This window comes from Limulus polyphemus, unplaced genomic scaffold, assembly GCF_000517525.1.
Source record: "Limulus polyphemus unplaced genomic scaffold, Limulus_polyphemus-2.1.2 Scaffold3821, whole genome shotgun sequence".
Classification (NCBI taxonomy): Eukaryota; Metazoa; Arthropoda; class Merostomata; order Xiphosura; family Limulidae; genus Limulus; species Limulus polyphemus.
In genome coordinates this window covers 15,481-37,798 of record NW_013669431.1, presented here as the reverse complement: position 1 = coordinate 37,798, position 22,318 = coordinate 15,481, and the positions used below count along the sequence as shown (strand labels likewise).

Genomic DNA, 22,318 nt, shown 5'->3' with positions numbered 1-22,318 from the left:
TTAAGTCGATGGTTAATGTATCTTCCTTGTGTAAAAGACAATAAATCATCCTTTAATGTATCTTTTAAATTTACTAATGTTTTCCATTTGTACTTTTTGACACTGTTGTTGACTTTCCTGTAGTTGTTGTTGACTTTCCTGTAGTTGTTGCTGACTTTCTTCCTGTTTATTTTCTCGTTCTTGTTGTTTCTTTTCTTTTTCCTCCAACCACTGCTGTAATTTCTTTTCTTCTTTCTTTTCATTTTCTCCAACAACTGCTGTAATCTCTCTTCTAGTTCTTCTTGTTTATTTTCTTTTTCCTCCAACAACTGCTGTAATCTCTCTTGTTTATTTTGCTTTCCAGCTGCCACTGTTGCAAGTTTTCTTGCAACTGCTGTTGTCTCTCTTCTTGTTTCTTTTGCTTGTTCTTGTATTGCTGCCATCAAATCTGCTAAGCTGTAGTTTGATTTGCCACTTCTCGTTTCCATTTTTTTCTTTTCCGTCCCTCTCTCTGACACCAATTTGTTACGTCTCTGGTCGTTAGTTAATTTTCCGTAAAAATTCTTTCCGAAGAAACTTTAGCGATACAAGTCCTTTCTTAAATAAAACTGGTTTATTCTTTCTGAATACAACTTTGAAATTCACTTAATTTCCACGGTCACGCTATAGCTTAAACAAACGCTATAATTCACAACGAACGACACACGCGCTCGACCCAGCAGTACGTCTCTATCTCTGTCTGCTGTTCAATTACATTGTTGCCGTCACTTCTTACCGGTCTTATATATACAAGAATACCGCATATCTAGTAACCTCTCGAGACTTCAGGAAGGGGCATGAACGTTCTAGAAGTTCATGACATGTTACTAGCGTCACGTGACTTCCGCTGTCGTTACCTTAAAGTTTAACCCTTGTTTTTTATGTATTTTTTGACAGAGTAGGATATTCACGTGTTTAATCTTCAATTGTCTGCATAGGCCTGAAGTTTTGGATTCGGTCTCTGTCCTTAGGCTTCTCTGTTTAACATATTACGTAACCACACAGTAGGTTTTCTAATAAACACACTGAAATTCCGTTAATCATTCAGTCCCCACAATTTGAAATGTTAAATTTTTGTACCTTAATGCTGCTTACTTTAGATACATAGTAAATTCCTCAGGAGTTTTTGACAAAAATGTGTAATTAATGTAGCACAACTTAAAACATTAGATGACTCACGTGTGAAATATCAGTACTGTTTTATTTTTATTCCCCGCCTCTGCACCTATCAAGAAACGATGTTTTATACGTTACTAGTTCGGTCATATAAGGAGGTATAGGGCTGCTAACAAGAATGTTGAATGTGATGCCTAAGAAATATAAAATAACATAAACACAAACCAAACAGCACAGATTCCTTCGTATGTTTATTCAGTGTCACAGATTTTACCGACTTCTATATATAGATATACTACTTGATTCAAGCTTGCTTAAGAAGCACGTGTTATTTCCCGTATTTTAGTAGCAAGGTTTTTCTTTAAATTTAGGATAAAAGGAAATAATCAAATTTATTAAACAATTGCTTGGGAAACCATTTCTAAGTTATGCATAATTTCCTACGTCTTAACCAACACTACTAATAATGAGTCTTTAGTGCACAACTAACAAGATTTGACACTGTAGTAATTTTTAGTAAACGTTTGTAAGTACTATCATACAGTCACGAAATAAGATGTCTTTTGCAAAACACACGTAGAGAATTATATACTTCGAAAGCATTAACATACAAATACTATTAATTTCACTGTAAAGAGAAATAAAAAGGCAAAGGTTGACCACTTTCTTCTCTTTCCAGTGATTTTAATTATTTTTCTATTTTTAAAATTGATCATACTTAGGTCTAATAATTAATGAAATGTAATATATTGTAGCATGAATATGATTCTGTATAATGTGTGTTTGTGAAACAAGAGTAGCGTGCGTTCTTTTTCTTGCAGTCATGAACATGCAGTGCTGCCTGTTTATAGTTCACAAAAGTTTAACTCTTAAGATTCTCTTATTCTACTTTCCTGAGTGTTTATTAATATTGGTTTCAAATAATTAAACTTACATTATCATTATTTGGTTTACGGTACGATAATTCAAAAACGTTTCAGATTTACAACTTAATACGTGGACCTTCAAAACAACTGTTGAAAATTGTATAAGTTCAAGGACTGAAAAAAACAAAAAACAAGATTGAAATCGTTAGCGTTTTATGATTGACGTTAAGCATTTCAGAAAATTTAAGGGAACGACATAGTTTGCAATGAAATCGTAGAATAACAGAAAATTGTTTATCAGTCCCAGTTCGATTACACTTTGACAAGGTGTTGTAAAATATAAGTCGCTGAATATATACCTACTGTAAATGTGTAGCACCTAGCAAACAATCAGGTTAAAACGTAACTTATACTACGTTGTTCATTCGTGTAATTTGATATTTAGCGAAAGCGTTAAAACAATGAGCTTCTATGGTCTAACAAAAGTTACTATTCTTTAGAGCTCTCTAACCTACTTAAAATATGACCTTGCGAGCGTTTGATTAGTAGTACTCTTTTGAAAAGACATGACCTATGAGGTAAGACACATATACGGAGGTTCACCGGAAAAGTCAGTGAATAATATCAGACAGTGCAAATTTGTTTTACTTCATAAGTATTTTTTTTCACGTTTAATTTTGGATAAATTTGCTGTAAAGGAGGATATAAAATTTATTGTGTCATAAATGCAAAACTGTAGTTGTGTCCAAACTCTTATAGATGTATCAGATTACTATTATAAAAGAATTTCTTGTTGATTTATGGTACTTCTAGAACCCTCGCATTTTCATACCATTTCTTTCAAAGTCTTTCTTTGTGTTAGTTAAGTCATGTATTTCTTGTGATAAGGGTCACTTGAAGGAGGTTGTAAGCTTGGCGATTTAAATATACGTTTCTTAGACTGAGGATAAAAAGACTGGAATAAATTTGGAGTGTCCAAACCTACATTAATTCCTTTCAACCCACATGTTTAATTAAAATGGTAATTGCTTTTTACATAAATATTTACATTAAATGTAATTTTGAACTTTCAGTTGCCATAACTGTACAATGCATCGTCTTCATGAATAATACTTTGTATCTTACCCATAGAATAAGCCAAGAAAACGAGAGTTGTCCCTTACCTCGAAACGAAAGTCATTGATGCCAGATTTAATGGAGGCATCCGAGCCCGAATCAATTCCCGGTGGTTCTGGTGAAAGTACAGAGAATGAAGACACACATCAACTGAATAAAGATGGAATATTGACCTCTATAAACGATCCAGTTTTCCCAAGTTTTCCAGACAAATTGCTCAGAAAGTTAGGTCTACAAGGAAACACGCCATTCAGGTATGAATAAATGAAATGCTAGGAATTGTGTGTCTCTCTGTGTGGGTTAGATACTTTTACATATATAAACGTATTGGATTATTGGAATCAACTAGCATTATGAAGTAAGCTTCCAGTCAGCAAGAAAAGAGGTTCTATAATATCCATGAAGAGTGTAACATTTTGTGTACGATACCAAATTGCTTACCCTAACAATAAATAAATGAATGAAACATTTTTTCATGTACTTTGATTTTGTTTGTGAATATTTAGATGAAATTTCTGTGTAATTGGACAGAAATGATTTTGGTTTTAATTTTACATTATCACAAAAAATTCTCCTGGTGATAAAAGTAGAATAATTTCCGTCATTAGCAAAATATAACGTTCGTAATATACTTTATTTATATATATATATATGAAATGTTTGTTTTTAGTTAAACACAAAGCTACACAACGGGCTACCTGTGCTCTGCCCACTAAGGGAGTTTCGAAACCCAGATTCTAGCGTTGTAAGTGCGCAGACATACCGCTGTGCCAATGGGGTGTTTATATAAAAATGATCAGTTTATAATTAGTTATGAATCAGATGTAAAAGAGAGTAAAACAGTTACTATTTAGAATTAAAACAAACTCAGTTCGAAATTTGTGAGACAAAGTATGTTAATAATAATAATAACCCATCGTATAACGGAAATTATCCTAAGAATTTTCCAAAGTCTGATTTGTAGAATATCACAAAACTATATACTAAGAATGCCATGGTGAACTTTCTTGTAATTTGCATTTGTTAATAATTTGACAAGTTTTCTACTCCATCCCCACTACGATATGTTTTGTTATTTTCATAAGCTTGTGCACAGAGCAACGGCTCTGGTAGTGGCAATTTGTGAACGTATAGAAACAAAACGAACTGAATTGCTTTAATTATTTGTAGTTATTATGTTATGTTCAAATCTGGGTTTATTTAGGCTATCAGTAACAGGGTGTTCTATAGGTATTTGTTCTTAGGATTAAAAGGAATAATAAAATGTTACAATCTAGGTTGGTCTCTAAATATTATTAACTGTGAAACAATGTATGCTGTAATTAGATAATACAGCAGACTGTTTTTAAGAAGACTAAATGAAGTGATTACTCTGATTTATGTATCTTAGTTTACATTTTAAAGTGACAGTATTTTCACGGGAGCTCCTATATTTGCGACTCAGTTATAGATAACCATGCATATTAAATTGAGTTGTTTCTCGGATTTAAACAACTTTCATCATAAGTAAGCATTTTCCTTATTTGTTTTGTTTGTTCTAATGCAAAGCTACACAACAGGCTATCTGCGTTTTGTCCACCACGAGAAATCAAACCCCGAATTTTAGTATTGTGAGTCCTTAAACTTGCCGTTGATCCATCTTTAAAACAGAATAGTAAACCATACAGTAATCTTATTTCAAGCATCTTGTTTTCTTTGATCATTGAATTATTATATTTAATGATTATTGTGTTCCTAGTTCACTTTAGCATTTAACTAGAGTTGTCTTGATGTGAAACTTAATGGCTTTGTACCCAAAGTTACTGCATTGTTTTGTCTGAAATGAATCCATATGAACTTGTAACTGTCGTTTTGTAAATTAAAATCTTATTCGGAATTTCATCTCTTTAGGGTTTATTCTCTTACATGCTAAAATTACTTCAATTCATTTTAATGCTATTACTACTTACTTCATTTGTTACAACCCAATAGACTTGTAGAGTGGAAAATTTCTATTAAAATACACAGGAGACACTAAGGAATAGCGGAGTAAATAATTATAAGATACATTATGTCTACCCTAAGTTGGACCGGGTGTTGCCAAGTAGCTAATGTATTTGGCTTCGATCAGTAGGTCTGAAGTTCGAGTCTCAATATGCAACTTTCAGTTATGGAAGTGCTGTAACTGTTACTTTCAGTTCCGCTGTTCGGTTAACAGGTGTTATTGACTAGTTGCCTTCCGCCATATCTTTAGTTTTAAAATAAGGACTGCTTTGCCTGAACCTTGGAGTCACCTGGCTTGGTCGTAAAAACCATGTGCCTCGTTACCATTCCGTTCATGTTGAAAATACCAAACATCTTTCAAGGAAACTGTTTGTGTGAAAGTTTAAATGTGCAAAAAGGACTGTCACATTACTTTGAAGAAATGTTATTCAACTTTACATTGACAAAAGTTAATAATAAACAAATATTACGGCATTTTTGTTCTTGGTAAATATTTCTGGCTCAAATGCTACTTATTACTTTGAATTATTTCTAAATGTATTTTTATTGACATTTCAAAGCTATGATACTATAATTCACCAAGCATATCAAAAGTGTACATTACTTTTTAAATACTTAAGAAACTATTGTAACTGTTAGAATGAGTATTATCTGGGTGGGAACCAAGTCTTGGTAGTTCAGTTGGTAGACATTGGTCTCAGAACTTTCGCATAAACCGAGAGTTCAATATTTAAAATTTAGTAATGTGGCAATCTAAGGTACACTTATAACTTACAGATAAAGATAGTAACCATAATAACTAGAGGAAACACAGAAAGTGTAATGTGAAATTCAAGTTAATGTTGATTTGACTGAGTTGAAGAATAGAGATTGAATACAATGTAAAGATCAGTTTTTACTTATCAAAGCAAGGAAATGTGAAAACTAATTCCAGACAAAAAGGCTAGAGAGCACTGCTCTCTGGAATAGAGAGAGAGCTCAATATCAGAAGAAAATCTAAAGAGAATGTGATTTGAATTGAGTTTGTTTGTCTTTTAAATTTCGCGCAAACTACTCGAAAGCTAACTGCGTTATAATTCCTTAATTGTGAAGTGAGACACTAGAGGGAAAGCAGCTAATCAACATCACCAACTGCCAACTCTTGGGATACTTTTTTATGAGAGAATAATGGGATTGATCGTCACATTATAACGCCCCATGGTTGAAAGAGCGAGCATGTTCGGTGAAGGGATTCTAACCCGCTACCCACAGATTGCGAGTCGAACGCTCTAATCGCAAGGCACTGGATTGAGATATTTAACTATTATATACTTGAACTAATAGGGTCAACTCTCAACAGTCACGGCACTAGTCATCCAAAGTGAATCTTAGAAAGACAGAGCTCCTAGGTATTTCTAAACTTAAACGCAGTGATGTTACCTGGTAACAACGATTCAAAACCAAAATACTCTTCAACAATAGCGTCTGTGAGAAAGTGTAAAAATTCCAAATACTTATGAAAATATTCTACCCATCAGAATGGGGATTATTTGGATATAATTTGAGTTTCATTATTTCACTTGGTAGAACATCGTTCTCAGAATTTTAACATAAACCGAGGGTTCATGATTTAAATTCTGGTAATGTGGCATTCTAAGGTTCATTGATAATCTTACAGATAACGATAGTAATACAATGTAAGGATCAATATTTACTTGTCAAAGCAACGTAAAGTAAGAACTGACGTTAGACAGCACTACTCTCTGGAATATGAAGAGAGCTTAATATATGAAGAAAATCTAAAGTGAATGTTCTCTACTTAAACAAATAGAGTCAATTCTACAGAGTATATGCAGTTCCTACGTCCCTGGTCATCCCGTAAGTAAAAATGAGGAGGACAGAGTTTCCGGGCATTTTTAGATTTAAAACACAGAAATGTTATCGGATAATATAGACACGAGAATCAAAATAGCTATCCAGTGACATAATTTGTGAAAAATGTTTGAATACCAAAATGGAACACACGCCCTGACATTGTGTAATTCTGCCACACAAAAAAAGGGCACTAAATCCCAATGCTGATTTCTCTATACGTAAACGAACCGGATGCAAGCATATCTGAAAATTTTGCCCCCAGTTGCACAGCTGCATGTCTGCGGACTTATACCACTAGAAACCAGGTTTCGATACCCGTGGTAGGCAGAGCACAGATAGTCCTTGTGCTTTATGACAAACAATAATAACAATCTGAAAATTTTTGAAGATTTCGGTAAACCGAACAGCTCGCCTTTATAAAATCGGAGAGAAAGAAAACATTGCATTTTCTCCAAAACCATAATATGCTCCTTAACATTCTCAAACACTATAATACGCAAACTGATTAAACTGCTAAATAATAAAGCTATTTATATCAATATTATATGTATCTAATTAACCATTTGTAATATTAACATTTGTATTTTTACTTTTCCTTTCTTAGCTTTTATTACGTTTTTTAAAGAAACAGTTCATTGTATTTCAACTATTTTCTACGTTTATTTTTTTCCCACTATTAGACTACGTGTGATTGAAATTTTAAATTTCCAGCGCTAAATTATGTCAAATATATCCGTGACCAGCTTTATGTAAAAAATATGATATTTGAAACGCTTTAGATTCAAGGTAAAAGGATTATAAGAACCAGATTTCAACGTAAAAATATGATGTTTGAAACGCTTTAGATTCAAGGTAAAAGGATTATAAGAAGCAGATTACAACATAAAAATATGATGTTTGAAACGCTTTAGATTCAAGGTAAAAGGATTGTAAGAAGCAGATTACAACATAAAAATAGGATGTTTGAAACGCTTTAGATTCAAGGTAAAAGGATTGTAAGAAGCAGATTACAACATAAAAATAGGATGTTTGAAACGCTTCAGATTCAAGGTAAAAGGATTGTAAGAAGCAGATTACAACATAAAAATAGGATGTTTCTATAAAAAAGTGTTTATCAATAAGATAGAGAGGTAAGATATTTTATGATGAATGATTTTAAGTCGCATTTTTCATCTTAAAATTGATGTAAGCTATAAGATGACGTTACAACTTAGAATAAGAATAAGATATACATTTTTGTCGTGTGAACTGACGAGGTAAGTGAGAGGTATATCAGAATAAATTTTAAAACAAACGAATATATCAGTAGAAAGTTCTTATATTACCAACCAATAACCTGTTTTACTGCTATAGTTGTGTACACCATTTCAGTTTAATTCTTGAAACGTTACCTTGAAGGGAGATCAGAAACTCAGCGAGATGAAAAGTACATGTATTCTGTGGCCATGTACTTTAAAATTCAAATAGATCATGTTTATAAATTTATCATCCCTTGTTCACCACCGTTTTCAAGACTGTATTGGTTACCACGTGAGCATATATAATTTGGTACAAAACAATTGTAAATAAAAAACTATTAACTGATTTCGTCAACAGGCGTAAAACTTCTGTAAATAAAAACTGGCTGAATAACAATGACCATCGCATGAGATGTAACACTGAGTTATTTACATATCAACAAGAAGCAACATGTAAAATGTAATGCATTAATATGTTTTTCTTTATCCACTCAGAAATTTCCATTTAATAAGTCTAGAATTGCCTATCACTTGGTGATGATTATCAGAAACGTAAAGTACATGTTTGATATGGGACAAATTAATAATAACCACTTGTGTGGCTCTTTTTTTCTTTTTCTTTTTTTGTACTGTTTCAAATCACTTCACTCCACAAGACTCTTTGTTCAATATATTTTAATTTTGGAAATTAAGTTTACACAGTTACACCGGAAGTGAATAGCATATATAATGACGTGCTTCCTGCTGGCGATAAGAGTTAGAGACAGGCAGGCGGTTAACCGTTTCACATACAATTTGTGCTACGAACAACGGTGTTCAAAGTTAGGGCACCACGAACTGGAAATCGTAGCAACCTCTTTCTGATCCTTCAGCTGATCAGTAAGCCATATCTTTTACCGCTTCTTATACATAGCGTATTGAGGTACTCTTTACACAAAGCGTCTTCTGTTATATAAAATAAGTTGTGTTTTGATGAAATAAGTCCCATACATTGAAGATCACGTGGAAGAAAGCAAGATGTCCCAGATTAGCTCTTTTTATGAGTTGGTGCAAGCAATACGGAAATCGTAAGCGTTCTGTGAAGTATAGTTTTTTCTGTGATTTTTTTTTTTTTTCAGAGGCGTCGTTAGGTGCTTTAATGATTTCGGGGCTCGGTCCTATAGGCACGGGAAATTTCGGCGTTTCAGTACGATATCGATCATGGTTTTCTATTCTGATTTTTCAAGACACCAATGGAGATTCGGGGCATTGTTAAATACAATCGGGGCACGTGCCTCGTGTGCCAGTGCCTAGCGACGCCTTTGATTTTTTGTTACGAATAATGTATAAAGTTAATTGTTTATCGTCAAGCGCTGACCGTAAATTACCTGTTTTACACATACACACACAGTATAATTGTTGTAGTTAAGACCGTTGAGTGTATGTAAACAAAATGTTTCTACCTTTGCTAGTGAATAATGAATAACTTTCATAGTTTATAGAAAGAGTTTTTAAAATTAGATACAATTTTTCATTTAAGGATAAACGGGTAAATATGTTTTAAAAAACATTACTTTTCACTAGATCTAGCATAACCAGGTGGCAAGCTTTGAACAGAATGTCACAACAAGTCAAACTGTCACGTACTACAATATCAGTAATTACATTATGTCATTAAACAATAACGTAATAGAAATAAACAATAACTAGGCAATGAAAACAATTACAATAATATAACCGTACAGCTGTGTATTTAATTATGTTAGATTTTTTGATAAAAGAAAGTTATTAAATTTTTCTACAATTTACATTGTTTTCTTTTTTCGGTGATTTCAACATCTGAAAAGCTAAAGAGGTAATTGTTTTTCATCGTGTGTTCAAGTACATAAGAGGGTGTTGTCAAATATTTTTTTGTCTTGTTGAAAGCTATCGGTTAGTTATCCGACGTAAGAATTATGACAATCTTTACATTAAATTTGATACGCTGATCCTGATGTGACGTTGTAAACAATTTTTTTTTGACAGAAGCTGCCTAATATTTTCTCCTGCAGGAAAGAAAATTTTCACGTTGAAATTCTCATCGTACTCTTTAACAATTTATGGCCACATTGTATTGTTAAAGTATGCAAGTCTGGGCATGTACCGCAACACACCTTAATAGAGGGGCAGGTTTTCTAAGTTTCTATTTTTTTTTTCGACTAGTAATTCATTTTCTAAGGACTATAAAGTTTTATTTACAACATAGAAAAGATGCATATTTTGTGATTCAAGATGGGGTTTAATCTTTTCACTTTTTTTTAAGTTAGAAAAGGTGTCGCTAGGTGCTTAAAAGATTCGAATATCATGGCCATAGTGGCAGGAATTTTCGGCGTTTCGGTATGATATCAATCATGGTTTTTCTATTCTGATTTTTAAAGACATCAACTGGGAATTCGGGGCACAGAAAAGCCTATTGAAAGGAAGAAGTATTTTTACCTGTATAACAAAAAAGTTTTAAAGACCTCTCCATTTGGTTAAGGATCGTGTAATGAAGGTAAACTCCTGAGTATGTATCTTTAGACAAAAGGGAGATGTTAAATCTATTGTCTCTATTTTTCTTACTAAAACATTTAAAAATGAAAGTTTACCATCAATTTCACTTTCGACCATGAGCTTAATAATGTGATGATTTATAATTACGTTTTAAAGACATACAAATGTCAGCCATATAAATCCAGGAAACTGGAAGATGGAAAGAAGAGGAAATAGTAGTTTATTCCATCTTGATCATAAGTATATAGACTAAAACAAGCGAAACCGGATTTCCCATATTTAAATCTTAGATTTATTCATAATTAACGCCTTGAAAATTAACATTTGTAAGAGTTTCTGTAAAATGAAATAATTCTTTGATGACAGAAACATCTAAATAGGATCTCGGATTGGAGTCATTCTGATAACAATTGCTTCCTCAACTAGCATGTATGTGAGAAGGTTTTTACATCAAACTAATTTTTCTATACTTATATTTTATTTGTTTCTATTACATTATGATTAATTATACTTATCATAAGACATTAGCAGTAGACTTACTACATTTTTAAACACTACGTTCTGTATCTAGTCACTTAAGGATTTTCAAGAATTAGAACAGTGCATAATAATCGTATTCCAACCACACTATGTTTGTCATATCCATTGGTGACAGCGCGTTTTCATCAGTTTAGGGTTCTTCAGAGCTGTGTTATTATTTTTTAATGACGTAATATCATGACTGATATTGTAACACGTGACAGTTTGAACTGTTGTACTATTACAATCAAAGCTTTCCACCTGATGATGCTGGGTAAACTTAGCGGAACGTAGTTTTTTTATTTAAAAAGTTTTAAAACATGTTTACTTCTTTATCTGTCAATAAAAAAGGTATAGTTTATGATTAACTCGCTATTAAATTTGAAGTTTTACAAAGCAATGAAACGTAGAAACCTTTATGTTGGAAAATATTTTTGCAATAATTTCAATTATTGTTGCTCTTTTCAAATTCTATATATGTAGATAGCTATTATGGAAATTGTTGCTATGTGCTTGTACGACTTGTAACTTTTTATTGTGCATTTTCAGCAGTGGCCAATTAAGTGAAAAGGAAATTGAGGTAAGATTTTTGTTAAATGGCTAATATACTTATCGTTATTTTATTTAATTATTTTAAAGGTGCAGCCTGAGCTAATTAATACCTTTTTATTCTCTTATACCGTTTTATAGGTAAATTTAGTCTTAGTTTCGATTTGATACGAATCCTTCATTTACAATGGTAGACTTCTGAGCGACGTTCTACCATCCTTGTGTACTGGTGGGGATGAAACTACGAATGTATAGTAGTGTAAACTGAATCTTTGGAATTTGGGATTTCTAATTGAAACTTACTTCTTACTTCCTTAACAATTTAAAGTGGAATTGAGGACAGGCATAAGTTGATAAAGAAAAAAATATTCGAATGTAGCTTATTTTCAAGATATTACCCATATTTAAAGTTTTCTTCTGAAGTTCTACGATACAAAAAATGTGTATTCTAAATCACTTGTTAATTTGTCTAACGAAAGTTTTGTGATGTTATTTTTTACATGTGTGTCAGTAAAGATTTTCTTCAATTGTCAAATGATATGGCACTTCCTTAGATAACTTACGTTATTAGTATTTATCCAAAAACTAAGAATATAAAAAACACCCTGCTAATGAGTATTAAATTAATTCATTTTCATTCGATTGATATACATCAGAATTTAGTATAAATGTTAGTCTGACCACTTTCACAAAAATGTAATTTTTGTACATTAGACTTCTTAATGTTAAACTTCATTTCTAATAAGAAATTATAGTTTATTTGTAGATTATTTAAAAATATATAAATGTGTATCTTGCAGGTGTTACATTTTAATAGACAAATAAACATTGCATGGATATATACTCACGTGGCTACAGTTTATTTTTTGCCATATCTCTGACCACACATTTTGTTTACTACCACAGCACTATTTATTTTAAATACAAATATTGTACGATGTTCAATAGCTTAAAATATATTGTATTCCAAGAGATATGTTCAAGCAGAATTCTTTAGTTTACGTTTTGATTAAATCCGTCACTTGTTTATTGATATATATTTCGACATATCAATAAATTAAACTATAAAAATAATAGCGAAACCAAATTCATATGACATCAGATAAAAGTTTCTCCCTTTTGTTCGTTACAGAACAAGTTCAGCAAGCTGTCCCTGGGTTTCAGGACAGATAAACTGACTTTAAACCAGAGGATCGAATTACAGCAGCGCCAGAGAGACACCGCTGAAAAGAGTGTGGAAAATGAGGCAAAAACACTTAAAGAATATCTAAATGTAATGAATTATACACATTTTCGGAAATGATCTGTTGCGCGATAAAGATAAAGTTCGAATTATTCAAAGAAAACTTTAAAATTGCTTTATAATAACAAAAGTTTAATATATTATATATATAACTGAAAAATTATATATTTTTTCTGAAACATGCTATTACTTAAGCCATGATGGGGTTTTTTTCTGTTTGTAAAGGTGCTGAACCAACAAAGCACTACACATCAAATGCGAAAATTAATCAGCAAGGTTCAACAACAATTAGAGATTGTTCAACAAACATGTGCACGTGTTTCGAGCTGTGCCGAATTATATGGAGCTGTTCAACAGGTAAAAGAATTCTATACAGTATGCAGTACCAAAGTATCTGCTTTTAGTTGTCGATTATCAAACCATAACTTGTAAACCATGAACAGGATACAAATGTAAAATAGCTTACTCTTTGCGTGTTTAACTGAAACAAAATAGATTTATATATTTCATTTTAATTATTTTATTTACTGATGCTAGTCTAAACCGATAAAAAGTCCAAAGGTATTAGTAGTTCCTAGATTTATGTTATGTTGGCGTAACTTGGAGACTTATTCCAGGGCTTTAGTTCAATAGCGGAGAGTCAGTGATTGCAAATATTTATCAGATACAGTTATGGTATTCTAAGATACACTAATTTTATACAAGTGAATGTAGTAACTGCTCTAACTTGCAAGAAGTTCGTCAGAAAATATATCAGAGTACATCACAGTTTTACCCCAACTGGACTGAAACAAGAAAAGAAACTGAAAAACAAAGCTTGACAGTAATCAAAACGTTTCATTTATTCACAAGACGAAATACATCACGAATGTCCAGTCTGTGCTTAACTTACATACTAAATGGAAGACAACCTTACTCCTGTTTCTGGAGTAGAGAAAAAGAAAGAACCTGGTCAAGATTGAGAGAATACTAATATGAATACGGTTAGCTCTTTCAGGGTGCATTTGTCAGCCACTTCACTTGGTAATTTCTATTAAGAAAAATAGGGAGGACAGAATCTTCCATACTGCTAAGCCGTCAGATGACTGATGTGGCCAGAAAACCCATTAGCACAAGCCTAAAGGAATTATCCATGCATCAAGAACAACCATGTTCGTTAATGGGAATTTTTTATTTTCTAAACAATTGGTATGTGAAACATGCCGCATAGTTCATTCCCTTTACCTTTCATGTAACCACAAACTTTAAATCCAAAGAAATTATAGATATATATAAACCGAAACTATGAATCAGATTTGCTTCTGTGGTACCCAACCCTCGCAACAGGCAAATATGCTTCATGGCACAACTTATAGACAAATTATCAAGGGATAATAAAAATATATACATTTATACGAAACCTTTTAACAATGAATTGTACTGACATATAATATAGAAAATTTATGAAAACAAAACTATTTACCATTGAGGAGTATAAGTTAACCTATGTAAAACAACATTCATTAATTTTTATAGTAAACGCCTCTAGCCTTATCTTAAGACAAGTAAGATATATTTGTTTTACAATAACAGTTAAATACTTTCATTTTTACAACTCGATCTTAAATTAAATGTTCTTAGTTTCAATACTTTAAGGAAATCAGTGATATATTGGCTTTAACATTTTACAGAATTTTTTGTATGCCAAGCTGTTGCTGCTTCTCGCAGTTTGATGAACTGAGTTCTCTGAAAACACCATAAGGACCTATTTAGTCAGAACCAAATCACTTTCATTTATTAGATATATACCAAAGCCATACCAAGTCTTCTCTCCTAAACTTTTGTTCCTTTACTGTCTTGTCATAACATCTCTTTTACCCAACTGCAAATTCATGTGTATCAACTAATGTCTACCCCAACCACTCTACATATTCTTGATGCACTGTTACACATCTATACTGGTAGGCATACCATACAAAACTTCCACAGGATCTGTATTCCCAGCCAAACTTTGGCGAACAACCAGCTGCTTTCTTGCATAATATGGCATCATGATGTGCAGTGAGTATTCGCCCAGCTAAAGCAACCCTAGCTATACAGTTAGTTCAAATAACTTCTGCTTCATACATCGTGTCAATCATCATTCTAATGAAAAGCCGAATAGCTGACCAGTAACGGAACAAAGCCAGCATTTGTATAGATAACTGTTCGAGCAAGTGCAGACTGATTTCTGGAGAGAAAACTATGTTTTTCTTGTGCAAACCGAATCACCACACTAGACAGAAATAGACTTCGTCTGGAGACCAAAGCTTGTACATTCAGAGACATTTTGACTTTCTGCTCAACATGTACTTGTATAGTCCATTGTTCTAAGTCCTAGTATTGTCGGCAGTGGACGGAACTGAAACTCATAAACAAAAACTGATTTACAACCTCTTTAGTAGGTCATTCTTAGAATATCAATATTATTTACAGTTTAAACCTCGTGCTGTTCTATCCATAATTTCTTTTAAAGGTCGAACCTTCAATAGTCAGAGGGAGGGCGGTGGCGCTAAACGTTAAATATACTAATAAATACTTCTTTTATCAGCAATACCTAACCAATGTTTTTAGTACTGATTTTAATTGCTGAAGCGGTTTCTGTCAACTGTCTATCCCCAATATTAGAAACAACTATCTTTATTTCGTGAGTAACAGAGCCAAGATATCAGAGACACGCCTTTCTACTCGCGTTTAGCTTGTCATCGTTTGCAGAAGAAAGGTTGTATCGAAGTGGTCAAAGTGGTGACTTCACTCAAGGCGCCTGGCTACAAGGCTGACCAATATTCAGGAAGCTCCTGTATGAATCAGGAATTTGATCTAATTTCTTACACCTTTACCACCACGTACCAAGTCCAATTTAGCCCCTATATGAGCTGGGCTGAACACCATAGTGTTGGACACAAGATGACCACTGTGTCCACTCTAGGTTAGATACAGTTGTGATATTCTCTAATAAACTGACTTCCTAAAGTAGGTGTAGTGACAACTCTAACAAAAGGCTCATTTAAAATGTATTGCAGAGTATATGTGAATTTTTATCCTGACTGAACTGACACGAAGTTTGATTGTAAAAAAATCGTTTTGTTTATTCACAAAGCAAAATATTAAACAGAACAATAATGTTCAGTTTTTGCTTGATGCGTGCATAGAAGGAAAGACAGACACACTTCTACCTATGAAGTATATACATATATATATATATATCGAGAATCTGAGTGTAACTGTAGCCAAGACTGAGAGGATAAACCACTAAATGCTTATCCTACGTATCTGGAAAGGGTAAACTCTTTCAGAGAGCATATTTCACCTGTTTACTTCCATTAAGAACAATAGGGAAGACAAGTCTTCCATTCCTCTACACCTGATATGGCCACAAAACCTATTAGTAGAAGCCTTAAGGAATTCTTTAGGTACATCAACCGCGGGCAGATCTAGAAATATCAAGGGGAATATGTAAATAGCTCAAAGTAAACTCAAAACAATCATAGCTATTTATCAATATAAAACTATATGGTAACACTTGGGCCGACACGTATAAGTATGGAAGTTTTAAAAATTTCGTGGACAAAAAACATTTACCTTTATAAACTAAAGTACATAAACTTTCCAAATACAAAATTGTGTTTTGTCCCATTATCTAATAGTTCGTTTGGAGTTCTAGATTGATTTTAAGAAATAGATATTTACAGGTCAGAACAATTAAGGTAGTATTTTCAATATTTAATGATTCATTGTAATATTTTCAAAGTATAGACGATGTCAAGATTTTCAGGCTACAATTATCACGGTGAGATTTCCAATCTTAGAGTCATTAAACTTTTTAAAGACAAAAGAAATATAGTAATATTTTTCAAAATGTTAGAATCACATTAAGGTTTTGGATATAATGAAATTATGTTAAAGTTAAACAAAGAGAGAATTGAACCTTTTGGAATTAAATTACTTGCTTTCTTGTATACTACAAGTAAAGAGCATAATGTTCATATTTTTATTTTAGGAGGAGAGAATGAATCGTGCCTTTGAAGTTATGGTTTCCTATGTCGAAAATTTGAAGAGAATTTACGAGAAAGACCATCAAGAGTTGGAAGACACTCGGCGTTTGTTAATAGAGAATCGTATGTTGCCAAGCAACAATGAAACAGGAGGTGAAGAACAGGGGATGCCTCGCTTACCAAGATCTATGTCTATTAGTGCAATAGGAAAAGCTGTGAGTTTTGTTTTGTAAAATGTATATAAAAATATATAAATTGTTCATACTTAATATATTATTCTGCATTTAACTTTTTCACCAATGACATGCACTACAAAGATTTATTTTATAATTAAAAACTTTTGACAGGATAGCTTAGAATTTGTTTAAGCGTTTGTTTTGAAAATGCGGAAACGAACATTTCTTAAAACAGTCAATTAAAAAAAAATGTCTCAAGATTATGTTATTCCAAGTTGAAAAAATTACAATAGATATATAGTTGTTAGTTTTAATTTGAACCAATACTGCAACTTTTTTGCCAGTTGTTAAAGCATAGAAATCCTCTATATAACTAAACAAGTTTTGTAGCGCTTAAGTCTGCGGACTTACTACGCTAGAAACCTGGTTTCGGTATCCATGACGGGCAGAGCACAGATAGCCCATTATGTAGTTTGTGCTTAACTTCAAACAAACTGTAGCACTTAAAATAGGGAGAGTGGCCAATCGGGTTTCACAAGATAAATACAATATTTTTAATTATATAAATTTCACACAACATAATAACTTTCCTCATCAACCAATTGACCATTGAACTGTTTTTCTGGCATAATTAAATTAAAAAGATAAAACATAGTTGCTTTCTGCTGTTTTTTGTAAGTTGTACTTTCTTGTCGGTTGCAAATTATATTATTCCGAGCCTTTAAAAGTCTACCGCACCTGGTTTAAAATTTGATCACATTCTTGTGACCTCCAGTGTTTACATTGTATATCCACTTTAAGTACAGTTTTTGTGGGACAGAATTTTCTTGTTCTCTTTTTTTTACTACTTCCTGTTTAAACAGTGCTTATACAAGGGTTTCTGTGATTCACTGAAATGGAATTATCTTAAGTGAAGTCTCATGTTCACAAGATTACGAAATTGAATATATTTTAGTATATTATTTTTTTCTAGGTCGAAAGCACTTACAACAAAGATGTTAACTATTTATAGTTATCCTTTTGCGTAATTTATGGACATGTGCTTTAACAATTAAGAATTAAATAATTCCCTTTCAAGAGGCACCAACGCAATTACTCAACATATAGAAAGTTATTGAAACAGCCCTTTTTTTGCCCCCCCCCAGTGGCACAGCGGTGTGTCTGCGGACTTACAACTCTGGAATTTGGGTTTCGATACCCGTGGTGGGCAGAGCCGTTGTGTAGCTTTGTGCTTAATTACAAACAAACAGCCCTTTTACCGGAAGTGGTTTGTACTTTGACAAGCGGTGGAACAGCAGTAACTTTATGGACTTACATTGCCAAAATACGTGGTTCGATTCCTTTTGGTAGACACAGAAAATAACACAATGTGACTTTGCTCTACAAAAATAAATAAATCTTTGTATCAAGTCGTTTGTTTGTTTGTTTGTTTTGAATTTCGCGCAAAGCTACACGAGGGCTATCTGCGTTAGTCGTCCCTAATTTAGCAGTGTAAGACTAGAGAGAAGGCAGCTAGTCATCACCACCCACCGCCAACTCTTGGGCTACTCTTTTACCAACGAATAGTGGGAGGACCGTTACATTTATAATGCCCCCACGGCTGAAAGAGCGAGCATGTTTGGTGGGACGGGGATTCGAATCCGCGACCTGCAGATTGCGAGTCGAGCGCCCTAACCACCTGGACATGCTGGCCCCGTATCTAGTCGTTATATTCGTGTAATGCTTAAAATGGCATGTAATGTTTCATTCTTTCGTCCTCAGATAACTGGATTTTTAGTTTTGTATATTCTACCATTTTCATGCTTGACAAAGCTATTAACTGTATATTCTGCAGAGGTAAGCTGCAGTCTTCAGGTGATTTTTTCCATGGTTCATTTTTTTTTAACCTAAAGTAGTTTATGTTTCTCAAAAAAGAAGACTTCAAGCAGGATGTTGAACATTTTTATTTTAAACACTCAACATACTCCGTATTTATAGAACCTTTCTATATTTATTGAAACATTCCAACATTTTTTCTATATTTAGAATTAAACGATATAAACTTATACGTATTTTCGTATTCTTTTCGTTAAACTAGTGTAACTTTAGCTAACATATGTTGATTAGTTTAGAGCACATTCCTTTCTCTCTGCATTCATTTAAATGGTTGCGTCAGAAAGTTCTACAGGGAATTATTTATCTCATAACATGTTTTAATGACAACCCCTTACTTAAACACTTAGAGACTAAGAAGTGGCTTAAAGGTTTGTTTTCAGTGGGTGTATGATATCCTATGAGAAGAATTGTGTCTTACCTCAGTTACAAAACTATCAAGCAAGGCATATTTAAAATTTAACAACAAGTTTTGGACACATATTTGGCTTTGGTGTTCCTTTTTTATCAATCTATAGATATAAAAATTTAGAATACTCATTTTCTAAACACATATGAAGAGATGGAACTGTCGTCATTTAATAAACTAGAAAACATATGTTTTATATATTTGCTCCTAAATATAAAAAATATATTTTAAAACACAGGGTCGTAATCAGCAACCTATAAAGATCGTGCTGTTTTTGGAGGAAAGAAAAGAAATAAATGGCAATGGAGGCCCCGTAAAAACATTTTGTAATTATCACAGAAAAAGATGCATTTTGATGGTATCTGGGGCACTTTTTACACCTTTTAAATATGCTTTATATATGTGTGTGTATATATGTATGTATCTATAGGTGCAATTACGCTGTCCTCTCTGCCTACGCGCATGAAACGTTATTGTAACTATCACATTTCACGTATTTTCTTTTATTCAGTTACATAACCAACCTCAACGAAAACCAGAAATCAATGAGTTATGTCAGTGGTTTGTCTTTGTGATGCGATATCTCTCTGCCAGCCATATTTGAGTCTTTCATCTGCAATTAAACCAGACTCAAGATTCATATGTGAAGGACTAATTTAAAGCAAGACAACTTATCTTTGAAATTGTTTTGTTTGTTTGTTGTGAAGCACAAAGCTACACAATGGCATATGCCCACTATGAGTATCAGAACCTAATTTATAGCGTTACAAGCCTTCAGACTTGCAGCTGAGTCATTGGAGGGCTATTTTAAATTAAGGTGTGATAGATAGTACATAAAATTAGGCGAAATCTCATTTATGAGTTTTGTAATAAGACAGTAAGTTGATTCTATGGTGATACATGTATATCAACTTGTTCTAACATGAAGAGTTTTAGTATTGCTATGCTGTGTAAACCCCGAAACTTTCTACGATAGTCAGAACACGGTTTTTGATTGTCGGTAACAAAATGGTGACCCTATTTCTAGTTTCTTTCTATAGTAATTCATAGGTTTAGATAAACAAACTGACACTAACTAATATGAATAACACCGAAGAGTTCTAGTGATTATTCTCTGTGTTATTCCATAAAATAATATCTTAGCTATAGAACAGAAAACGGTTTTTAACTGTGAGTAAGGAAATGATAACTTTGTTTTTGGTATCTCTGGGTATGTGTCTGTGGGCTGACATCTATATAAATAATACGGTTGCGTTTGCCTGTCCGGAATTTTTCTCGTAAATTTATTCATATCGATAAAAAGGCTTTTTAATTCAGAATTTCCTTACCTGTTTTTTGCTTAGTCAAACTTTTCAATGCAACCAGTATGGTACATGACGGCACAATGTCGTTGTCATCACGTGACGACTATATTCGATTTCAACTTTTGTTTTTTATTTGCTGAGCATTTCACACAAACAACATTTAACCAGTGTGTAATTTCCTAAAAAATTATCGTCACATTAAATACAGTTTCTATGGGCTTTCTCAATTTATTTAGGTCAAAATACGCATGTGCAGTTCGTTCAACACCACACGCATTCAGACATTAGTATATTAGTATGTTGTGAACACGCATTCAGACATTTCTGCATATTCAGCTAAGTTTTCCTTCATTACAACTTTACATTTACTTTACTTTGCAATAATTTAGCTTCGGTTCGTTTCATAGACTGCTATAAACACCTTTTAGCTACTTATTTTTCTTTACTACGTGTTTTATTCTTCGCTTTCGTGAGTATATTTGTTTCAACTTGTAAAATCTTATCATTCACTGAAAGCTCATAACTTTTTCATACTCTGTACACAATTATGCACACTATTACCTTACTTTATTGTTTACATTACGTGTAGTTTTATTAAATAAAGTTACATCTAAGTGAGTTTGTTTGACTGACCGTTTTTGTTTTTTTTCTAATAGACCAAGATTCATCGATCTAACACATAATACCTGCAAGAAAATGTAGCTTAAATGGCGTGGGTGAAAATGATAAAATAAGAAAAAATTCAAGCGAAGGGTATGAAAACTACTGCAAATGTTTTGCGGTTCGCGGTTAGTATATGTATAAGACACTACTTAGTATGACTAACGTATCACATGTTAACCTTAAATATTTTATTTGATAGTCAGAAAATAGTATATATTTGTCACACTAACTGCTTTAACTGCTTAACTATCGTATCATCGAATTTTTTTCTAATATTATGCTTAAACCTATTGACCGGTCTAAATTTCACCTTGTTTAAAAGAACAGATAGAAAAACATGTGTTACTAGGTCATGTAACAATCATAAGGTACTGTTACGACAGCGGAAGTCACGTGACGCTAGTAACACGTCATGAGATACACTCCAGCAAAGTTGATGTTTGGTCGGGAACTTCGGTTGCCAGTGGATCTGTTAACAGGATGCCCACCTTATGAAGAGTTGCCTGAAAATGTATCAGAATTCGTGAAAGTGTTATCGAAAGGATGGATAATATTCACCATCAAATGCATTCAAACTTGAAAACATCTGCTGATTCGGTGAAGTTATGTTATGATAAGAGATCTACTGAAGTCAGCTTTGAACCAGAAGACAAGGTGTGGTTGTATAATCCCAGGAAGACCAAAGGGAAGTCTCCTAAGTTGCCATCTCCATAGGAAGGCCCATATGACATAGTGGATCATCTCTCAGACGTGACTTTCCGAATAAAATGTAGTCGGCGAGGTAAGCCAAAGGTGGTGCATGCCAACAGTCTAAGACATTTCAGTTGGAACGAAGTGAACAATGAAACAAATGACGCTGCTGAAGACG

The 22,318-nt window shown here is 33.0% G+C and overlaps 1 protein-coding gene across 5 annotated transcripts in view; it reads left to right on the top strand.

The window, feature by feature from the left end:
* Window positions 1–2,551: 2,551 nt before the first annotated feature.
* Window positions 2,552–22,318, top strand: part of LOC106470100 (protein MRVI1-like) — a 31,756-nt gene continuing 11,989 nt past the window's right edge. The window contains exons 1-6 of one of the 5 annotated variants that reach the window (XM_022398666.1): window positions 2,552–2,578; window positions 3,132–3,370; window positions 11,771–11,801; window positions 12,903–13,016; window positions 13,239–13,370; window positions 17,032–17,241. In XM_022398666.1, the coding sequence (XP_022254374.1) occupies window positions 2,567–2,578; window positions 3,132–3,370; window positions 11,771–11,801; window positions 12,903–13,016; window positions 13,239–13,370; window positions 17,032–17,241 (738 nt within the window). In that variant the 5' untranslated portion in view covers window positions 2,552–2,566. Of the gene's footprint in view, window positions 2,579–2,899; window positions 3,022–3,131; window positions 3,371–8,974; window positions 9,259–11,770; window positions 11,802–12,902; window positions 13,044–13,238; window positions 13,371–17,031; window positions 17,242–22,318 lie in introns of those variants that run through there. The other 4 variants (XM_022398665.1, XM_013930627.2, XM_022398668.1 and 1 more) reach the window with 4 other exon arrangements.